At 43.2% G+C, this 23,191-nt stretch overlaps 1 protein-coding gene and 1 long non-coding RNA gene across 2 annotated transcripts in view; one reads left to right on the plus strand and one right to left on the minus strand.

The window, feature by feature from the left end:
* The first annotated feature begins 554 nt into the window (after positions 1-554).
* LOC133552082 (uncharacterized) lies at positions 555-23,191 on the plus strand. The gene is made up of 3 exons (XR_009806615.1): positions 555-4,149; positions 22,428-22,691; positions 22,762-23,191. It is a non-coding gene; the product is annotated as an uncharacterized LOC133552082 (long non-coding RNA).
* The window catches only part of rskrb (ribosomal protein S6 kinase related b), a 29,343-nt gene continuing 11,826 nt past the window's right edge, over positions 5,675-23,191 (minus strand). Inside the window, 13 exon segments of the mRNA XM_061899398.1 lie at positions 5,675-9,774; positions 9,776-9,802; positions 9,865-9,978; positions 10,039-10,149; positions 12,366-12,454; positions 12,563-12,652; positions 12,805-12,832; positions 13,767-13,807; positions 13,879-13,986; positions 14,228-14,297; positions 22,462-22,530; positions 22,600-22,683; positions 22,742-23,032. Of these exon segments, the coding sequence (XP_061755382.1) occupies positions 9,598-9,774; positions 9,776-9,802; positions 9,865-9,978; positions 10,039-10,149; positions 12,366-12,454; positions 12,563-12,652; positions 12,805-12,832; positions 13,767-13,807; positions 13,879-13,986; positions 14,228-14,297; positions 22,462-22,530; positions 22,600-22,683; positions 22,742-23,032 (1,299 nt within the window). The 3' untranslated portion in view covers positions 5,675-9,597.

Below are 23,191 nucleotides of genomic sequence, written 5' to 3' on the forward strand. Positions count from 1 at the left end.
CCAGGATACCAGGATGTTTGCTTGGCTGCCTGGTAGTTAGCCAGGCTACCAGGTAGGTAACCACGGCTACTAGGAAGTTAGCCTGGCTTCCAGGATGTTAGCCACGACTATTAGGAATTTAGCCATGCTACCAGGAAATTTGCTGGGAAGTAAGCCAGGCTATTAGGATGTTAGCAAAGCTACCAGGACATTTGACAGGAAGTAAGCCAGGCTACCAGGAAGTTAGCTAGATGACCAGGATGGTAATCACGGTTATGAGTAAATTAGCCAGGCTACCAGGAAATCTGCCAGACTACAAGAAAATTAGGGCAGCACGGTGGCTACATGTGTGACGTAGCCACCTAGCATCGTGACGTGAAAAACAGTCATGTTAACAAGTTGCAACCTAGCATTATGACGTAAGAGAACGTTGCTTGTGTAAGCATGGCTAATATTGTTAGGTCATGCTAACACCAGCACGACTACCGTTGTTCTGACGTCACAACGCTAGGTGGCTACTTGTTAGCATGACTTTCTTTTACATCACAACGCTAGGTGGCTACGTCAAACACCTAGCCACCTAGCGTTGTGACGTCAGAAAACATAGTTAGCCATGCTGGTGTTAGCATGGCTAACAATGTTTTCTGACGTCACAATGCGAGTTCATTCTAACACTAGCATGGCTAACATTCTTCTCTTCTTCATCACAACTAGAAGTGGCTACTTGTAAACATGAGTTTCTTTTACGTCACAACGCTAGGTGTCTACGTGTTTGACCTAACCACCTAGCGTATTGTTCTTGCTAACACTAGCATGGCTAATATTGTTGTTCTTTGCCGTCACAAAGCTAGTTCATGCTAACATTGTTCTCTTACATCACAACGCAAAGTGGCTACTTCCTAGCATGACTTTCTTCCACGTCACAATGCTAGGTGGTTACGTCACACTTGTAGCCATAGACATGTTAGAAGTAGACGCAGCGTTTGCTGCTACGACGCGAAAAATCGGGCCGCCATCTTGAAGTGGTGATGAGCCGGTGAGCAGCCTAAAACTGACACTTGACAGGTAGAAAACAAAGATGGTGTACAGCGTTTTCCTGCTCAAATGAACGGCATACTTGCTAACCTTGAGACCGTAGCGTCCCGGAAGAGTTAGTGCTGCAAGTGGTTCTGGATATTTGTTCTGTCGTGTTACGGTGCGGATGTTCTCCCGAAATGTGTTTGTCATTTTTGTTTGGTGTTGGTTCACAGCGTGGCGCATATTTGTAGCAGTGTTAAAGTTGTTTATACGGCCACCCTAAGTGTCACCTGTATGTGTGTTGACCAAGTATGCCCTACATTCACGTATGTGGGTGTAAAAGCCGTAGATATTATGTGACCGAGCCGGCAAGCTGTTTGTACGGAGGAACAGTGGACGTGATATGTTGTAGAGCAGGGGTAGGGAACCTGTGGCTCTTTTGATGACTGCTTCTGGCTCTCAGATAAATCTTAGCTAACATTGCTTAACGCGATAATTACGAATAATTTTGCCGGTAATCACAGTGCTAAAAACGTGCAAAATATAAAACATTCTCATGTATTTAAATCCATCCATCCGTTTCCTACCGCACCTGTTCAAGAAGTCGCATTAATGGTAAGAAGTATTTTATGTCACGATGGGGGGTTCGCAGCTTGCTGCAGGGTCGTTCTCCCAGGAAGGCAGACGGACTACTCGGGACATAGCATTTAGGTAAAAACATGATTTAATTTAAGCTAAAAGAAAGATACAAACAAAAATCGCTCACAGCGGAGGCATAACTTGGGCTAAGGAACAAAGTTAACGCATAAACAGAATATGAACATAAATCAAAACTTATTTGGCACGAAACTATGGCAAGGCATGAAACAAGTCAGCACAGGGCGACTGACTGGCAAAGACAAGCTTAAATACTGCCTCTGATTAGTGCTCGGGAAGCAGGTGAGCGGGCATTTTGTCCACCAGAGACAGGTGGACAAAATGAGTAACCAAGGAAACCAGACAAGGGAGTGGAAAAAAAACAGGAACTTAAAGAGTCCAAAGGACAAACAAAAACATGATCAACAGACATAACATTTGATTTATTATTGGTTAGCTTCAGAATAACAATGTTATTAAAAAGAATAAGACACTTATTATACTCTAAATATGTTAGTCTTACTTAAAAATGCACACATTTAGTTGTATTCAGTGTTAAAAAATATGATATGGCTCTCACGGAAATACATTTTTGAAATATTTGGATTTCATGGCTCTCTCAGCCAAAAAGGTTCCCGACCCCTGATGTATTGTACCATATGTCCCGGCAAGAAATCTGCGTTCAAAAGACTCCGGCTTATTAGTGATTCCTAGAGCTCAAAAAAAGTCTGCGGGCTATAGAGCGTTTTCCGTTCGGGCTCCAGTACTCTGGAATGCCCTCCCGGTAACAGTTCGAGATGCTACCTCAGTAGAAGCATTTAAGTCTCATCTTAAAACTCATCTGTATACTCTAGCCTTTAAATAGACCTTTTTAGACCAGTTGATCTGCCGCTTCTTTTCTTTCTCCTATGTCCCCCCCTCCCTTGTGGAGGGGGTCCGGTCCGATGACCATGGATGAAGTACTGACTGTCCAGAGTCGGGACCCAGGATGGACCGCTCGCCTGTATCGGTTGGGGACATCTCTACGCTGCTGATCCGCTTGAGATGGTTTCCTGTGGACGGGACTCTCGCTGCTGTCTTGGAGCCACTATGGATTGAACTTTCACAGTATCATGTTAGACCCGCTCGACATCCATTGCTTTCGGTCCCCTAGAGGGGGGGGGTTGCCCACATCTGAGGTCCTCTCCAAGGTTTCTCATAGTCAGCATTGTCACTGGCGTCCCACTGGATGTGAATTCTCCCTGCCCACTGGGTGTGAGTTTTCCTTGCCCTTTTGTGGGTTCTTCCCAGGATGTTGTAGTCGTAATGATTTGTGCAGTCCTTTGAGACATTTGTGATTTGGGGCTATATAAATAAACATTGATTGATTGATTGATTGATGTAGAGGATGCTAAAGACAGTGCCTCTGAGGCACGCCCCCAATATAGTTGTCCAGGAAACATTTGGGAGAATGGTTGCCCGGGGAGATTTTGGGGAGGGGGCACTGAAATTGGGGAGTCTCCTGGGAAAATCGTGAGGGTAAGCAAGTATGATGAGAGGACTGTTGAAAATAGGAATCAGGGGATTACTTTTCCTGAGTAAGATTTAACATTAACCTACTATTGGTTGTATTTTTTTTAAGCAAAGTTACTTTCTTAACAGTATAATTGTAACCAGGAATAAGTCTTCAAGTAACAATATTCAAATACTAACATCGTTGGGTAGGACAGAATTTGGTTTTATTCTGAATCCAGTGAAACAGATTGGTGGTTTTAGCGGATATAAAGACTTTCAGGTGTTTATGTATGTTTATGTTGAAGTATTTGGCAGACGCTTTTATCCAAAGCGTCAAACATAAAAAATACATATAAAACAATCACTGTAAACATGATCATTTAAGGCAGTGGTCCCCAAATTTTTTGTAGCTGCGAACCAATCAATGCTTGATCATTTGTCCCAGTTGCTGCACTAATTGTAAGTGTATCTTGTGTTTTATGTTGATTTAATAAAAAATCAAAAAATAATAATAAAAAATTCTTCTGCGGCCTGGTACCAGTGGAGCCCGGTGGTTGGGGACCACTGATTTAAGGGAAGAATGTAATACTAAATATCAATACAAAGTGTCAAGACAGAATGTGAATTATATTTATATAGCGCTTTTCTCTAGTGCAGGCCTGGCCAACCCGCGGCTCTTTAACTAGTTCCATGCGGCTCTTCATGAGCTGTCACATGACATGCGTCAAAAATGCTTGGCTGGCGCTGTCATTAACTCCTCCTACAGCTAGATGGCACACTGACCATGTAAGCCTGTTTGAGTGACGTCAAACGAGCGCCGAGAGAATCTTTGGTGTGACATCATTTGTGTTGTAAACAATTTCCGTCAAGTTACCTCTTGAAATGGCAGGGAAAAAAAGCATAGTCAAACGAAAATGTGAAGAACACAGGACGTTTTTGCCAGAGACCTCGAGTGGATTATGGATGTGGCATTTTCAGTCGACATGCTGTGTCACTTGGACAGACTGAACCTGACCCTGCAGGGTAAGTTAAAAATGCTGCCTGACATGGTGCAAAGTGTGTTTGCGTTTGTCAAAAAACTAAAGCTGTTCGAGGCGCATATTCAAAAGGGAGATTTAACACATTTTCATACTCTGCTAAAAGCCAGTGGGCAAGTCACCAGCGCCGCCCTGAAAAAGAAAAGAGACAGATATGCAACACTGGTTGCAAACCTGCACGAAATCTTTGTGACCGGGTTCTGTGATCTACAACTGAAAAGACCACAGATTACGTTCCTCGTCGACCCATTTAATGCGGAGACAGACTGTTTGAGAGCCCCGCTCGTCACAGATGAGGCTGCGGCTGAGTTGGAGATGATCGACCTTTGTGAGGAAGATCAATTGAAAGCTGTTTTAAGGGAAGGGACCGTTGAGTTCTGGAAAATCAATCAATCAATCAATGTTTATTTATATAGCCCCAAATCACAAATGTCTCAAAGGACTGCACAAATCATTACGACTACAACATCCTCGGAAGAACCCACAAAAGGGCAAGGAAAACTCACACCCAGTGGGCAGGGAGAATTCACATTCAGTGGGACGCCAGCGACAATGCTGACTATGAGAAACCTTGGAGAGGACCTCAGATGTGGGCAACCCCCCCCCTCTAGGGGACCGAAAGCAATGGATGTTGAGCGGGTCTAACATGATACTGTGAAAGTTCAATCCATAGTGGCTCCAAGACAGCAGTGAGAGTCCCGTCCACAGGAAACCATCTCAAGCGGATCAGCAGCGTAGAGATGTCCCCAACCGATACAGGCGAGCGGTCCATCCTGGGTCCCGACGAGCGGTCCATCCTGGGTCTCGACTCTGGACAGTCAGTACTTCATCCATGGTCATCGGACCGGACCCCCTCCACAAGGGAGGGGGGGACATAGGAGAAAGAAAAGAAGCGGCAGATCAACTGGTCTAAAAAGGAGGTCTATTTAAAGGCCAGAGTATACAGATGAGTTTTAAGATGAGACTTAAATGCTTCTACTGAGGTAGCATCTCGAACTGTTACCGGGAGGGCATTCCAGAGTACTGGAGCCCGAACGGAAAACGCTCTATAGCCCGCAGACTTTTTTTGAGCTCTAGGAATCACTAATAAGCCGGAGTCTTTTGAACGCAGATTTCTTGCCGGGACATACGGTACAATACAATCGGCAAGATAGGATGGAGCTAGACCGTGTAGTATTTTATACGTAAGTAGTAAAACCTTAAAGTCACATCTTAAGTGCACAGGAAGCCAGTGCAGGTGAGCCAGTATAGGTATATATGTATGTATATATGTATATAAAGGTGTATACAGTATAGGTATATATGTATGTATATATGTATATAAAGGTGTATACAGTATAGGTATATATGTATGTATATATGTATATAAAGGTATATACAGTATAGGTATATATGTATGTATATATGTATATAAAGGTATATACAGTATAGGTATATATGTATGTATATATGTATATAAAGGTATATACAGTATAGGTATATATGTATGTATATATGTATATAAAGGTATATACAGTATAGGTATATATGTATGTATATATGTATATAAAGGTATATACAGTATAGGTATATATGTATGTATATATGTATATAAAGGTATATACAGTACAGGCGTAATGTGATCAAACTTTCTTGTTCTTGTCAAAAGTCTAGCAGCCGCATTTTGTACCAACTGTAATCTTTTAATGCTAGACATGGGGAGACCCGAAAATAATACGTTACAGTAATCGAGACGAGACGTAACAAACGCATGGATAATGATCTCGGCGTCTTTAGTGGACAAAATGGAGCGAATTTTAGCGATATTACGGAGATGAAAGAAGGCCGTTTTAGAAAAGTGTGCTAATTGAAAAATACCCCAATATCAAAGGAGCTGCGCTTAAGATACTGTCCATGTTTGGGTCAACGTACGTCTGCGAGTCTGTGTTTTCTACCCTGAAACATCTGAAATCAAAGCATCGATCTGTTCTGACTGACACTCATTTGAAAGAATTGCTTAGAGTGGCAACAACAAAATACAAGCCAGATTTGAAGAGGATTGTTCAAGATAAGGAATGCCAGAAGTCTCACTAAGCAGCATAGTAAGAGAAAGATGTTATTGAAAATTATTCTATTGTTGTTTGTGGACTTGCTTGAACTGAGAGTATGTGTGTGTGTGAGACACACAATGTTAACTGTTGAAAATTACTGATATTATCATGTTGGTGTGGTTATTTTCATTAGATCTGGCTGAGCACAGGTCTGTGTATGCGTGCATACATGATTAAAATATGATGTTCATGTGTACCCATGTGTATGATGTGGCTCTTTGCAGTAACACCGAAAAAAAAGTGGCTCTTAGTCTCTGACTAGTTGGCCACCCCTGCTCTAGTGACTCAAAGCACTTTACATAGTGAAACCCAATATCTAAGTTACATTTAAACCAGTGTGGGTGGCACTGGGAGCAGGTGGGTAAAGTGTCTTGCCCAAGGACACAACGGCAGTGACTAGGATGGCGGAAGCGGGAATCGAACCTGCAACCCTCAAGTTGCTGGCACGGCCACTCTACCAACCGAGCTATACTGCCCAGAATAAACTCTCTGCTGCTGCAGCAACAGAGATACAATCTATACGTCCCTAAGATGCATAACATAATCATACATTGTGTATGTAGGATATATGCATGTATATATAACCAAATCATATAAAAGGGACAAGCGGTATAAAATGGATGGATATTGTTTCTTCAACTTAAAAATAGCTGACCGTTTTTTTTCCCCTTATCTGAGGTTATATTCTCATATTAGATCTCGGACTTCTAGTCACTTATAGCAGTGGTTCTCAAATTGGGGTACGTGTACCCCTGGGGGTAATTGAAGGTATGCCAAGGGGTACGTGAGATTTTTTTAAAATATTCTAAAAAGGGTGGAGTGCCATCTCCGGGTTGGGGAGGAGACCCTGCCCCAAGTGGAGGAGTTCAAGTACCTAGGAGTCTTGTTCACGAGTGGGGGAAGAGTGGATGGTGAGATCGACAGGCGGATCGGTGCGGCGTCTTCAGTAATGCGGACGTTGTATCAATCCGTTGTGGTGAAGAAGGAGCTGAGCCGGAAGGCAAAGCTCTCAATTTACCGGTCGATCTACGTTCCCATCCTCACCTATGGTCATGAGCTTTGGGTCATGACCGAAAGGATAAGATCACGGGTACAAGCGGCCCAAATGGGTTTCCAGGTCTCTCCCTTAGAGATAGGGTGAGAAGCTCTGCCATCCGGGAGGAACTCAAAGTAAAGCCGCTGCTCCTCCACATGGAGAGGAGCCAGATGAAGTGGTTTGGGCATCTGGTCAGGATGCCACCCGAACGCCTCCCTAGGGAGGTGTTTAGGGCACGTCCAGCTGGTAGGAGGCCACGGGGAAGACCCAGGACACGTTGGGAAGACTATGTCTCCCGGCTGGCCTGGGAACGCCTCGGGATCCCCCAGGAAGAGCTAGACGAAGTGGCTGGAGATAGGGAAGTCTGGGCTTCCCTGCTTAGGCTGCTGCCCCCGCGACCCGACCTCGGATAAGCGGAAGATGATGGATGGATGGATGGATGGATTCTAAAAATTCAAAAATATTTTATAAATATATTTATTGAATAATACTTCAACAAAATATGAATGTAAGTTCATAAACTGTGAAAAGAAATGCAACAATGCTAGATTTTTTTGTGAACATGTTCCATAAATATTGATGTTAAAGATGTCTTTTTTAGTGAAGAAATGTTAAGTTCATGAATCCAGATGGTTCTCTATTACAATCCCCAAAGAGGGCACTTTAAGTTGATGATTACTTCTATGTGTAGAAATCTTTATTTATAAAAGGAATCACTTGTTTATTTTTCAACAAGTTTTTAGTTATTTGTATAGCTTTTTTTCCAAATAATTCAAGAAAGACCACTACAAATTAGCACTATTTTGCACTGTTATACAATGTAATAAATCAGAAACTGATGACATAGTGCTGTATTTTTTTGAGTTTGAGTTTGAGTTTATTTGGAACATGCAAGCATACAACATGATGCATCACAATTTCCAGTTTCTCTTTCCAACATGTTCGAAAAGGAGGAGGAAGAAGCAGAGCTTATTTAATCCTAACCCCTTTTCTTTACATAACAGTTGCTAAAACTTTTGATCACTTCCTGTTCTCAATGTATTCACAATGTATACTCCATAAGTAATAAGTAATCACAATATAAATAAATAAATAATTGCTTAAATTTTAATCCATACGATGAGATAAGTCAGATTATTTTGAAAATGAATGTGTGAGTAAAATCTGAATGTTTATCATGATTCTTCATTTTTGTACTTTGTTAACACTTCCAGTTTGAAGAGTTTCTTGAAATGGATCATATTAGTACATTGTTTGATGTCTTTGCTTAATCCATTCCATGATTTAATTCCACATACTGATATACTGAAGGTTTTAAGTGTTGTACGTGCATACAAATGTTTTAAATTACATTTTTCTCTAAGATTATATTTCTCTTCTTTTGTTGAGAAGAATTGTTGTATATTCTTGGGAAGCAGGTTATAGTTTGCTTTGTGTATAATCTTAGCTGTTTGCAATTCCACTATGTCGTGGAATTTCAGTATCTTTGATTCAATAAATAAAGGGTTTGTATGTTCTCTATATCCAACATGATGTATTATTCTAACTGATCTTTTTTGTAACACTGTTAGTGAATGAAGTGTACTTTTGTCATTATTTCCCCATATTTCTACACAGTAACTCAGATATGGTAACACTAGTGAGCAGTAGAGAATATAAAGTGATTTTTGGTCTAGAAAATATTTGGCTTTATTCATTATTGATGTATTTCTTGCAACTTTATGTTGTATATTTTTTACATTTTTTTTTACTTCTTTATCTTTTTTTTTCAACCAAAAATGCTTTGCTCTGATTAGGGGGTACTTGAATTGAAAAAATGTCACTGAAAAAAGGTTGAGAACCACTGACTTATAGCATATAAGAATATTCTATTCCTGTTAAGCAAACTATGAATAAGAAAACGTGTCCTTTATCATAGCTACACACGTATAATAAAAAAGCATATTAAAATCGGTGGCATTCAGTGAGGTAAGATGAATGAAATGCGCTGACAATTCATTCCTCCTGCCAAATGAATTGCACTGAGTGGAGCGGATCACCACTCCAAGATGGCGGCCCCGCGTCTCGTTAGCGCCAGTAGGCATGTCTATGCTTGTAGCCACCTAGTGTTGTGACGTAAGAGAACATGTGACGCAACCAGGAAGTCTGGTGTAAGGTTAGAGACCCGGCAGCGCCACAAAGAAGAGGAAGGCCACAGAGTAGACGTAGGACAACAATGGCGGACATCTTTCTTCCCGACAGGTGTAGCTCCGCCCACCTCACAAGCGGCGGTATGAAGCACGTTTAAAGAGTTGGTGGCGTACCGACCTCACACAAACACCTCCCTGTGCGGACCTTCTTCCTGCGCGCGCCACAGAAACTTTGCCTGACTTTGCGCGTGGCGGTCCGGATGCGCGTCGGGCGGTCCGAGCAGCGAGTCGTAGTCGAAGCCCTTGAGCGGCTGCAGCGACAACGTCAGGCCTCGGCGAGCTTTGGCCGCACGGTCCCGGTCGCTCCCTCAGCTCCAGAATCACCTGCGAGGACGGGGGGGCAGACTTTGTAGCGGGAAAGTCGTGAGCCAAACAGGTGGGGTTACCTCCACAGGGTGGCGCTGCAGCAGGCCCTGGTCGAAAGTCAGCCCGCGGAAGAAGGTCTGGCGTCGGAAGCGGTCCAGGGTGCGGAGCCGGCGGGCGGGCGTCTTGCACAGCAGCTGGGATCAGAGGCGCGTTAACGCGGTGCGGCGCTGCGGGCCACGTCTTTGTGCGGTTACCTCGGTGACCAGCATGGCCAGGGGGGGGCTGAGGCCGAGGGGCATCTCGTAGGGGAAGGACCGGACCCTCCTCAGCATGCCGCAGTGGTCTGCTTCTGCTGCCACGGGGAACTGAGGAGCAAACAGACTCATCACCAGTACCTGTGCTAGCCACCGGGGGCAGTGTTTGCATGATGCTACCACAGGGGCGTCCAAAGTTTTTACAGCAATACAACACAATATAGACTTACTTGCCAACCTTCAGACCTCCCATTTCGGGGGGGTGGGGCGTGGTTAAGAGGGAAGGAGTATATTTAGAATGTGAATGTTGTCTGTGTATCTGTGTTGGCCCTGCCATGAGGTGGCGACTTGTCCAGGGGGTACGCCGCCTTCCGCCCGATTGTAGCTGAGATAGGTGCCAGCGCCCCCCACGGCCCCAAAAGGGAATAAGCGGTAGAAAATGGATGGAGTATATTTACAGCTAGAATTCACCAAGTCAAGTATTTCCAAGATATATATATACACACACACACACACGCACGCACACATATATATACACACACCATCCATCCATCCATTTTCTACCGCTTATTCCCTTTCGGGGTCGCAGGGGGCGCTGGCGCCTATCTCAGCTATAATCGGGCGGAAGGCGGGGTACGCTGGCGCCTATCTCAGCTATAATCGGGCGGAAGGCGGGGTACACCCTGGACAATGTATATATAAGAAATACTTGACTTTCAGTGAATTCTAGCTATAAACACATATATATATATACATATATCCATCCATTTTCTACCGCTTATTCCCTTTTGGGGTCGCTGGCGCTTATCTCAGCTACAATCGGGCGGAAGGCGGGGTACACCCTGGACAAGTCGCCACCTCATTGCAGGGCCAACACAGATAGACAGACAATATTCACACTCACATTCACACACTAGGGCCAATTTTAGTGTTGTCAATCAACCTATCCCCAGGTGCATGTCTTTGGAGGTGGGAGGAAGCCGGAGTACCCGGAGGGAACCCACGCATTCACGGGGAGAACATGCAAACTCCACACAGAAAGATCCCGAGCCTGGATTTGAACCCAGGACTGCAGGACCTTCGTATTGTGAGGCAGACGCACTAACCCCTCTTGCACCGTGAAGCCCATATATATATATAAGAAATACTTTAATTTCCGTGTTCATTTATTTACACTTATACACACACATAACACTCATCTACTTATGTTGAGTTAAGGGTTGAATTGTCCATCCTTGTTCTTTTCTCTGTCACTATTTTTCCAACCATTTGCATGTACAGTAGATGGCGGTATTGTCCTGTTTAAGAGTGCCACAACATTGCTGTTTACGGCAGACAAAAACGTGACTGCTGTTGTTGTGTGTTGCTACCGCGCTGGGAGGACGTTAATGAAACTGCCTAACAATAAACCCACATAAGAAACCAAGAACTCGCCCTCGATCATTTTACAGTTATAACGTCATTGGGCAGACACGCTGTTTGTATAGTGGGAATGCGGACGTGAACACAGGCTGTCCTCACTCAGGTCCGCATGGAGCTGGAGGGGGCGTGGCCTCTAGCGGCGCCTGATTTTCGGGAGATTTCCGGGAGAAAATGTGTCCGATTTTCGGGAGAGGCTCTGAATTTCGGGAGTCTACCGGAAAATCCGGGAGGGTTGGCAAGTATGAATATAGGTCAGTCAATAAACGCTAACTTCTCTAAACACAACAATCACTGAAGAGCAGGGAAACCTGCCAAACAGGCTTGTAGGGATGAAATAGCCTCCGTGTTTTTTCCTGACCTAACGTAATTACCTCCATATTTTAGCTTTTTGTTATGGGTAGAAGCATATTCCACCTCATTTTGCCCTTAATTACTCATTTTCAAGCATAAAAATGGCTAAATGGCCAATAAACTACACCAAAACAACCAGACTACGTTGTTCAGTATCGTGGCCACTGATTGGCTCAGCCTCAGCAAGTATTACTTTCTTTTTCTTTTACAGACAGCATTACTAAAATTAGCATGCTAACTTTTTTTTTTTTAAAGTCAATTTTACATAGTCAGACAACTTTGTACTTGATGCATTCTGTTAGCATGCTAACATTAGCATGCAAATTTTTTTCGTGCAAATTTTACAAGTGTACGCCGCATAGTCATACGACTTGGTACATGACGCATTCTAACTGTTAGCATGCTAACGCTAGCATATATGTTCGGGTTGCGCAGTTTAGCGTTCGAAGGCAATTTCTTCCAAAGTTGCACTTTTGACACCCCTGTCCTATGGGATCCTGTGACACAGCATTGCATCCTTCTTAGTTTCTCAGTGTCACGCGACAAGACGTCACCTTGCCAACAGCCAATGAGAAGAGGAGGATTCCAAGAGACCACCAATCGGCCGCGTGGTTGTAAGGACCGCCGCTCAGCACCTCGGGGGCTGCAGAGCATGCACTCGTCTTACATTTGCGTCACATAAAACATCCATAATTCAGCTCATGGGGCAAGAAGAAGATTTTTGCGGATGTTCCGGAACATTCCTCCTCACCCATATACTGGATGGTGCCACAGATGGTAAACGCACGTCCTCCTCGCTCCAGACGACGAGACAAACCAAAGTCAGCTAAGCGGAGGTGACCTGCAACACACCATTATTCTATTCTTATGATTCTTCTACTGTTCTCACACAAGATGACTACATTCCCTTTCCATAGCTTCAAGTACGTATTGGTAATAAATCAAACAAAGCAGCACAATGCCGCCCTCTACTGGCAGAACATGGTGACTCACCTTCATCTGTCAGCAGGATGTTCTCCATCTGGAGGATGACAAACAATTTTGAGACTTTTAGGGTTTGTTAGTCTTGACAAATAAAAACATTAAGGAGGACAAAGTATTTTTTTTAGAGCAGGGGAGTCCAAACTTGGTCTACTGAGGGCCTCACGCTGAGAAATGAAACCATGCGGGGGCCATCTTACTATTTTCCATTTTCAAAAACAATGCGCATATATATATATATATATATATATATATATATATGTAGAAAATGGATGGATGGAGTATATTTACAGCTAGAATTCACCAAGTCAAGTATTTCATATATATACATATATATACACACACACACACACACACACACACACACACACACACACACACATATATATGTATATATAAGAAATACTTGACTTTCAGTGAATTCTAGCTATACACACATATATATATATATATATATATATATATATATATATATATATATATATAAGAAATACTTTAATTTCAGTGTTCATTTATTTACACTTATACGCACACATAACACTCATCTACTTATATATATATATATATATATATATATATATGCGCATTGTTTTTGAAAATGGAAAATAGTAAAATGGCCCCCGCATGGTTTCATTTCTCAGCGTATATATACATATATATATATATATATATATATATATATATATAACATTTTTAACATTTAGGGTTGCTTTCAAGTTTGGTCCTCAGTCCCCCCTTGACAGCCTTCACCACATATTTTCCAGAAAGGTGCACACTCATCACAATTAAAAACCTGCTCAATCTTTTCAATACGAGCCGGCACAAGAGAGGCAAAATGACGGCACGCGGACATAAGAGTTCGCAAACCGAGGGGTTCGTAAGTCGCGCTTCCGATGTGTTACGAATGCGGCGAAATAACAAGCCGAAAGACGCCATTAGCTTGTTGGCGTCCGCCACAGAAACATTTCCCCTACCTTCACGTCTCTGTGGATGATTCCAAAGTCGTGCAGGAATCCTGCAAGACAAAAAGAAGTCTGGATGAGACGAGGCGTGTGCGACGGCGAGGGCGGGCGTGCGCTCCTGTACCTAGCGCGCAGCCCAGCTCGGCCGCAAACACTCGCACCGTGTCCTCGGCGAAGTGTCCGATCATCTGCCAGTAGGTGTAGAGGTCGCCCGTGCCGCAATAGTCACACACTGCGGGGGAGAGGAGAGAGATGATCAAGATCAACGCGCGCAGGACTCCGTCTTGTGGGCGCCGTCCGTGTCATGTGACTGCCTTATTCGAGGGGGGCGGGGGGAGTGCTCTCGCTACGTGACACAGGAAGTCCACAGGGCCAGTGTGTGGGAAACAAACAAGGTCGAACTCGGTGAGTCGGGGGGAACATGGGTGGGGGGGTATTAAAGCGACACCATGGGGGGTGACTGTGGGACTCACTAATGTAGAGGTGGCGCTGTGTCTGCCAACAGTCCTGCAGGTCGTGGACAAACGGGTGATGAACCTGACGCTGCGGGCACAGGTTCAAAGGTCAGGGCCAGGTGTGTCCACTCTAGAGGACATGTGCGTCTGAAAGTGCGCCAACGAACACGCTCAACGGCCTCCTAATTGGCGCAAGGTAAGGCCGCGGCTGTGGGCGACGTCTCCATGTCTTTTTTTGAATTAAGTCTAGTAGCTGCATCAGACGTACATAAACCCTCTTTCATTTTGTTGCTGTGGTCAAGAAGTGGTCATTATTTATTATCAATACAATATCTTCATAGGTCAAGCATAAAAAACTGTTTACAGGCCTTTGAAATATTTGTATTTATTTATGAGAGTTTTCTAGACTTTGTCTCTAAGGGCCAAAGTAAAAAAGTGCCAATGGTCAGTTAAATGTGAATTATATTTATATAGCGCTTTTCTCTAGTGACTCAAAGCGCTTTTACATAGTGAAACCCAATATCTAAGTTACATTTAAAGCAGTGTGGGTGGCACTGGGAGCAGGTGGGTAAAGTGTCTTGCCCAAGGACACAACGGCAGTGACTAGGGTGGCGGAAGCGGGAATCGAACCTGCAACCCTCAAGTTGCTGGCACGGCCACTCTACCAACCGAGCTATGCTATGTATATATATATATTTGTTTTAACTTAACTTTCGCACTTTTTTGATGAACTTTTTTGTTAATGAATGAATGAATGAATGGTTTATTTTGAGCCATGCAAACAAAACAAGAGAATGAAATAAAATACAAAAGAAATATATAGATAGATTATTTTTACACCTACATTGAAACTTAAACTGCAGCTCAGCTTGCTCACAGTATAGGCTTGAGATGAAGGCTAATTAGCTTTTTAGCGTAACGTTAGCTCATTTTTCTGTGTGTGTGTGTGAGTGTGTGAGTGTGTGTGTTTTAGGGGCAGCAAAGCCCTGTCTGTCTGTTATTTCATTGAACTCCATTGTGTTTAAGGATGAATAGTCTCTCCTATTGCAATTGTACTATTTTTCAGCTATAGTTACATGAATCATTAGTAATGTAGCAGCCTAGTTTTGAATAGCAGGGTCCCTGCTATCACATGTTGATAAAAATACAACATTTACATAATACAAGTCAACTACAGGCTTCCCAAATGCTGTAATAAACTAAGCATGATGAGTTGACATCAAACAGTTTCAATGGAAACTGTTTAATGTTGCACTTTTTATATGTAGAAGAAAGGTTTTGTCACTTTATTTAATCAAAGCAACAACTTGAGGCAGTTTAATGTGGATTAACGTGGGCAGAATTATTATAGTGTCTCCAATGTTAAAAGGATAAAGCCATTGTTTACAAATTTGCTAAATAAATAACCCAAAAATTTATATTTTGTTGTTTTCTTACTGTACCGAAAATGAACCGAACCGTGACCTCTAAACCGAGGTACGTACCGAACCAAAATTTTTGTGTACCGTTACACCCCTAGTTCATATGTATATATGTTGTATTCATATGTGTATGTATGTATGTGTATGTATGACTAATCTTTTGTAGATGTCAAGATTGGCTCAAAAGGGAGTGGGAAGAAGTCAACTTATTAGGTCCCACCCCTATACATATACAATATATAATACAATAATATCCATCCATCCATCCATTTTCTACCGCTTATTCCCTTTTGGGGTCGCGGGGGGCGCTGGCGCCTATCCCAGCTACAATCGGGCGGAAGGCGGGGTACACCCTGGACAAGTCGCCACCTCATCGCAGGGCCAACACAGACAGACAGACAACATTCACACTCACATTCACACACTAGGGCCAATTTAGTGTTGCCAATCAACCTATCCCCAGGTGCATGTCTTTGGAAGTGGGAGGAAGCCGGAGGGAACCCACGCAGTCATGGGGAGAACATGCAAACTCCACACAGAAAGATCCCGAGCCTGGATTTGAACCCAGGACTGCAGGAACTTCGTATTGTGAGGTAGACGCACTAACCCCTCTGCCACCGTGAAGCCCATATATATATATAAGAAATACTTTAATTTCCGTGTTCATTTATTTACACTTGTACACACACATAACACTCATCTACTCATTGTTGAGTTAAGGGTTGACTTGTCCATCCTTGTTCTATTCTCTGTCACTATTTTTCCAACCATACGCATGTACAGTAGATGGCGGTATTGTCCTGTTTAAGAGTGCCACAACATTGCTGTTTACGGCAGACAAAAACATGACTGCTGTTGTTGTGTGTTGCTACCGCGCTGGGAGGACGTTAATGAAACAATACAATAATATATATAATATAATTAAATTCAGTGGTTGCTGCTATATATTGTCTATATAAAATACATTTAAATTCACACACACTTACATATATACATATGTACACACACATATACAATTTATATATATATATATATATATATATATATATACACACACACACACACACACACACACACACACACACACACACCTATATAAATACTATATATATAATAATATATATAATATACACTTTTGTCTAAACATTATTAACAGTTTATGGTGCCAATGGGAACAAGGTTTCATTCTGACTGTGATATTAGTGGTTAAAAGTGGATCTGTGGCTGTGGAACTATTTCCCCTGATCAACAGTTAATTCAATAGTTTTTTTTTTCAATTTTATTTTATATTTTTGGGCGAAATATAGTGGTCACAACAACACAGTAAATTGTATGATGCGGACACGCTTGTTACCGGACACTTCCCAAGACGCTTCTGCCTTGTAGTGTAACTAATATGTGTCTATAAATATTTGATGCTTGTTTATGTTGACACATTTCAATCAATCAATCAATCAATCAATGTTTACTTATATAGCCCTAAATCACTAGTGTCTCAAAGGGCTGCACAAACCACTACGACATCCTCGGTAGGCCCACATAAGGGCAAGGAAAACTCACACCCAGTGGGACGTCGGTGACAATGATGACTATGAGAACATGATACTGTGAAAGATCAATCCATAATGGATTCAACACAGCAGCGAGAGTCCCGTTCACAGCGGAGCCAGCAGGAAACCATTCCAAGAGGAGGCTGATCAGCAGCGCAGAGATGTCCCCAGCCGATACACAGGCGAGCAGTACATGGCCACCGGATCGGACCGGACTTTAACACTGCAATATTTTGTTGGACTATAAAATTCCCACCAACATTTGGACGGACGTGCTATCAGTGCTGCGTCAGAGTCAAGACATAAAAAATGGTGTGTTTGCATGTTATTATGCAAACACAAGGGAACAGCTGACATGCATATAAAGTTGGCGCAGAGTATCAAAATCCCAAATTTTTAAGTTTGATGCCATACATGTATACATTTATACATAGAAGCATTTAAGTCTCAGCTTAAAACTCATCTGTATACTCTAGCCTTTAAATAGACCTCCTTTTTAGACCAGTTGATCTGCCGCTTCTTTTCTTTCTCCTATGTCCCCCCCTCCCTTGTGGAGGGGGTCCGGTCCGATGACCATGGATGAAGTACTGGCTGTCCAGAGTCGAGACCCAGGATGGACCGCTCGTCGGGACCCAGGATGGACCGCTCGCCTGTATCGGTTGGGGACATCTCTACGCTGCTGATCCGCTTGAGATGGTTTCCTGTGGACGGGACTCTCACTGCTGTCTTGGAGCCACTATGGATTGAACTTTCACAGTATCATGTTAGACCCGCTCGACATCCATTGCTTTCGGTCCCCTAGAGGGGGGGGGGGGTTGCCCACATCTGAGGTCCTCTCCAAGGTTTCTCATAGTCAGCATTGTCACTGGCGTCCCACTGGATGTGAATTCTCCCTGCCCACTGGGTGTGAGTTTTCCTTGCCCTTTTGTGGGTTCTTCCGAGGATGTTGTAGTCGTAATGATTTGTGCAGTCCTTTGAGACATTTGTGATTTGGGGCTATATAAATAAACATTGATTGATTGATTGATACATACACACACACATGTATATATATATATATTTAAAATGTTCTATCTACACTTCTGTTCAAATGTATTAATCACTTATTCTTCTGTTTGGATACTTTACATTAGTTTTGGATGATACCACACATTTGGGTATCAATCCGATACCAAGTAGTTACAGGATCATACATTGGTCATATTCAAAGTCCTCATGTGTCCAGGGACATATTTCTTGAGATTATAAACATAATATACATGTAAAAAAAACGAAAGAAGATGTGATGGCACAAAATATTGACGTAATCATAGTAGCATCAACTAGATACGTGCCAGTACTTGATATCATTACAGTGGATGTTTGGTGTAGATCAACCCATGATGTTTATTTACATTGTGACTCCGGTGAGCTACGGTGTGTAGTGAAGCACGTTTAGCTATTCCTCGTTCTCCAGTGATAACACTACTCGTAAGAAACATACTATATTCGTCGACATGGAGGCGAGAGTTAGTGATTTAGAAGTAGCTAAAACACTGCAGATGGACGCTATAAATGGGTTATACTTGTATAGTGCTTTGACACTACTTCCACATTCACCCATTCACACACTGATGGCCGGATTAGCCACTAGTTAGCTAGCCATGTCTTAAAGCACCTCTTCCTGGGGGCGTTTCAGTGTTATAACGTCACCTTTATCGTTAGTTTTTAAGCCAAAATGCGTTTGTTCTCCCTTTTCTGTCAACACACTTTGTCTGCTTGTAAGTACTCCGTGATTGTGTGCTGCCGAATATGCTCCAATTCCACGGCGTGACTTCGACGCGGGTGCGGGACCGGTACGTTTCAGAGACGGTATAGTACCGAAAATTACTCATTACTGTATCAAAACACGAATTGGTATGTCAGACTTAGCCCTGTCTTGGTTTAACTCTTATCTTACTGATAGGATGCAGTGTGTCTCCCATAACAATGTGACCTCGGACTATGTTAAGGTAACGTGTGGAGTTCCCCAGGGTTCGGTCCTTGGCCCTGCACTCTTCAGCATCTACATGCTGCCGCTAGGTGACATCATACGCAAATACGGTATTAGCTTTCACTGTTATGCTGATGACACCCAACTCTACATGCCCCTAAAGCTGACCAACACGCCGGATTGTAGTCAGCTGGAGGCGTGTCTTAATGAAATTAAACAATGGATGTCCGCTAACTTTTTGCAACTCAACGCCAAAAAAACGGAAATGCTGATTATCGGTCCTGCTAGACACCGAACTCTATTTAATAATACAACTCTAACATTTGACAACCAAACAATTAAACAAGGCGACACGGTAAAGAATCTGGGTATTATCTTCGACCCAACTCTCTCCTTTGAGGCACACATTAAAAGCGTTACTAAAACGGCCTTCTTTCATCTCCGTAACATCGCTAAAATTCGCTCCATTCTGTCCACTAAAGACGCTGAGATCATTATCCATGCGTTTGTTACGCCTCGTCTCGATTACTGTAACGTATTATTTTCGGGTCTCCCCATGTCTAGCATTAAAAGATTACAGTTGGTACAAAATGCGGCTGCTAGACTTTTGACAAGAACAAGAAAATTTGATCACATTACGCCTGTACTGTATATACCTTTATATACATATATACATACATATATACCTATACTGTATATACCTTTATATACATATATACATACATATATACCTGTACTGGCTCACCTGCACTGGCTTCCTGTGCACTTAAGATGTGACTTTAAGGTTTTACTACTTACGTATAAAATACTACACGGTCTAGCTCCATCTTATCTTGCCGATTGTATTATACCGTATGTCCCGGCAAGAAATCTGCGTTCAAAGGACTCCGGCTTATTAGTGATTCCCAAAGCCCAAAAAAAGTCTGCGGGCTATAGAGCATTTTCCGTTCGGGCTCCAGTACTCTGGAATACCCTCCCGGTAACAGTTCGAGATGCCACCTCAGTAGAAGCATTTAAGTCTCACCTTAAAACTCATTTGTATACTCTAGCCTTTAAATAGACTCCCTTTTTAGACCAGTTGATCTGCCGTTTCTTTTCTTTTTCTTCTATGTCCCACTCTCCCTTGTGGAGGGGGTCCGGTCCGATCCGGTGGCCATGTACTGCTCGCCTGTGTATCGGCTGGGGACATCTCTGCGCTGCTGGTCCGCCTACGCTTGGGATGGTTTCCTGCTGGCTCCGCTGTGAACGGGACTCTCGCTGCTGTGTTGGATCCGCTTTGGACTGGACTCTCGCGACTGTGTGGGATCCATTGTGGATTGAACTTTCACAGTATCATGTTAGACCCGCTCGACATCCATTGCTTTCCTCCTCTCTAAGGTTCTCATAGTCATCATTGTCACCGACGTCCCACTGGGTGTGAGTTTTCCTTGCCCTTATGTGGGCCTACCGAGGATGTCGTGGTGGTTTGTGCAGCCCTTTGAGACACTAGTGATTTAGGGCTATATAAGTAAACATTGATTGATTGATTGATTGATACTGTGTTGGATCCATTATGGATTGAACTTTCACAGTATCATGTTAGACCCGCTCGACATCCATTGCTTTCCTCCTCTCCAAGGTTCTCATAGTCATCATTGTCACCGACGTCCCACTGGGTGTGAGTTTTCCTTGCCCTTAAGTGGGCCTACCGAGGATGTCGTGGTGGTTTGTGCAGCCCTTTGAGACACTAGTGATTTAGGGCTATATAAGTAAACATTGATTGATTGATTGATTGATTGGTATCACAGTACTGTACTAATACCGGTAAACCGTATAACTCTAATGTGTTGTGTTCATATTAAGGGTGTAACGGTACGTGTATTTGTATCAAACCGTTTCGGTACGGGGGTTTCGGTTCGGCACACAAGTTCGGAAGCAGAAGTCTTCACAAGCTGCTCTGCTTTCTGCCTCATTGTCCCGCCCACACAACCATCTGATTGGTTACATCCAAAGCCAATCAGCAGTGCGTATTCAGACTTCAGAACGATGTAGTCGATGCTTTAGCGTCGAGCAGATATTTGTCTAGCAGGGGAGGAGCGGACTCTACCCAAATTATACTAAACACTTCCCAGTCACAACTATTACAAACATCACTATGAGCCCGTTGACCTTCTAGAAACTTAAACTGCAGCTCAGCTCGCTCACAGTATAGGCTTGAGATGAAGGCTGATTAGCTTTTTAGCGTAACGTTAGCTCATTTTTCTGTGTGTGTGTGTGTGTGTGTGCGTGTGTGTGTGTTTTAGGGGCAGCAAAGCCCTGTCTGTCTGTTATTTTATTGAACTCCATTGTGTTCAGGGATGAATAGTCTCTCCTATTGCAATTGTACTATTTTTCAGCTATAGTTACATGAATCATTAGTAATGTAGCAGCCTAGTTTTGAATAGCAGGGTCCCTGCTATCACATGTTGATAAAAATACAACATTTACATAATAAAAGTCAACTACAGGCTTCCCAAATGCTGTAATAAACTAAGCATGATGAGTTGACATCAAACAGTTTCAATGGAAACTGTTTAATGTTAAACTTTTTATATGTAGAAGAAAGGTTTTGTCATTTTATTTAATCAAAGCAACAACTTGAGGCAGTTTAATGTGGATTAACGTGGTCAGAATTATTATAGTGTCCCCAATTGTTTACAAATTTGGTAAATAAATAACCCAAAAATGTATATTTTGTTGTTTTCTTACTGTACCGAAAATGAACCGAACCGTGACCTCTAAACCGAGGTACGTACCGAACCGAAATTTTTGTGTACCGTTACACCCCTAGTTCATATGTATATATGTTGTATTCATATGTGTATGTATGTATGTATATATATATATATATATATATATATGGACATCTCTGCGCTGCTGATCCGCCTCCGCTTGGGATGGTTTCCTGCTGGCTCCGCTGTGAACGGGACTCTCGCTGCTGTGTTGGATTCGCTTTGGACTGGACTCTCGCGACTGTGTTGGATCCATTATGGATTGAACTTTCACAGTATCATGTTAGACCCGCTCGACATCCATTGCTTTCCTCCTCTCCAAGGTTCTCATAGTCATCATTGTCACCGACGTCCCACTGGGTGTGAGTTTTCCTTGCCCTTATGTGGGCCTACCGAGGATGTCGTGGTGGTTTGTGCAGCCCTTTGAGACACTAGGGCTATATAAGTAAACATTGATTGATTGATTGATATATATATATATATATATATATATGGCGCAGACAATCAGTCTGTGGATGTTTGCAGGTGTGTAAGACGACAGCAGGTGTGGCTCACCCACCTGAACTATGACCTCTTCCTTGGACTGCTCCAACACGCCCAGTCTGAGGATCTCAGATTTGGGAATCACCTGCGGACATGAGTCACATTGCTTGACTTCTTCTTCCACTTGAAGCTGCCAGTGTGTTGCACGAGGTACCTTGACAGCGTACGTCTTCTGCTTGCTCTTGTCCTTCACCTTCAGGATGGGGCCGAAAGAACCTTTGGCGATGTAGCCCAACACCTGACAAGGTGGGAAGCAATAATAACACCTCAAGGGGAGAGGTCAAAGGTCACATTACCTGAAAGTGTTCCTGTCCAGGTGCAGGCCTGTGTGGGAACTCGGGCAGGAACATGGTCACCCAGCCCGGCAGGCTCCACTCCGCCCTCAGCTTGTCGGGCCCCACAGCCGCCAGCCTCAGCACATGTTCGGGGATGTCGGGCGCCTTGGCCTGGAGCATGCGCCGCCCAGCCGGGCGCAGGGGGGGCGGAGCCAGGCGGCAGACGGCGGCGGGGAGGGACAGGCTCATGCCGGACAGGAAGCCGCGCCATCCCGACACCAGGTTCTGGTCCTCCCGGGCGTCAGTGGGCCTCTGGTGAGGAAGAATAGTTACCTTAGAATGTTCTCCAACAAAGGTGTCCAAAGTGTGTAAAGACCTATTGTAAAAATATTGTTAAATAGTGGCAAATACTGCAAAAGTTTTGTACAAATATTGTAAAAAATATTGTACATGTATCATACTAAATATTAA

This window comes from Nerophis ophidion, linkage group LG04 (genome assembly GCF_033978795.1).
Source record: "Nerophis ophidion isolate RoL-2023_Sa linkage group LG04, RoL_Noph_v1.0, whole genome shotgun sequence".
Lineage (NCBI taxonomy): Eukaryota > Metazoa > Chordata > Actinopteri > Syngnathiformes > Syngnathidae > Nerophis > Nerophis ophidion.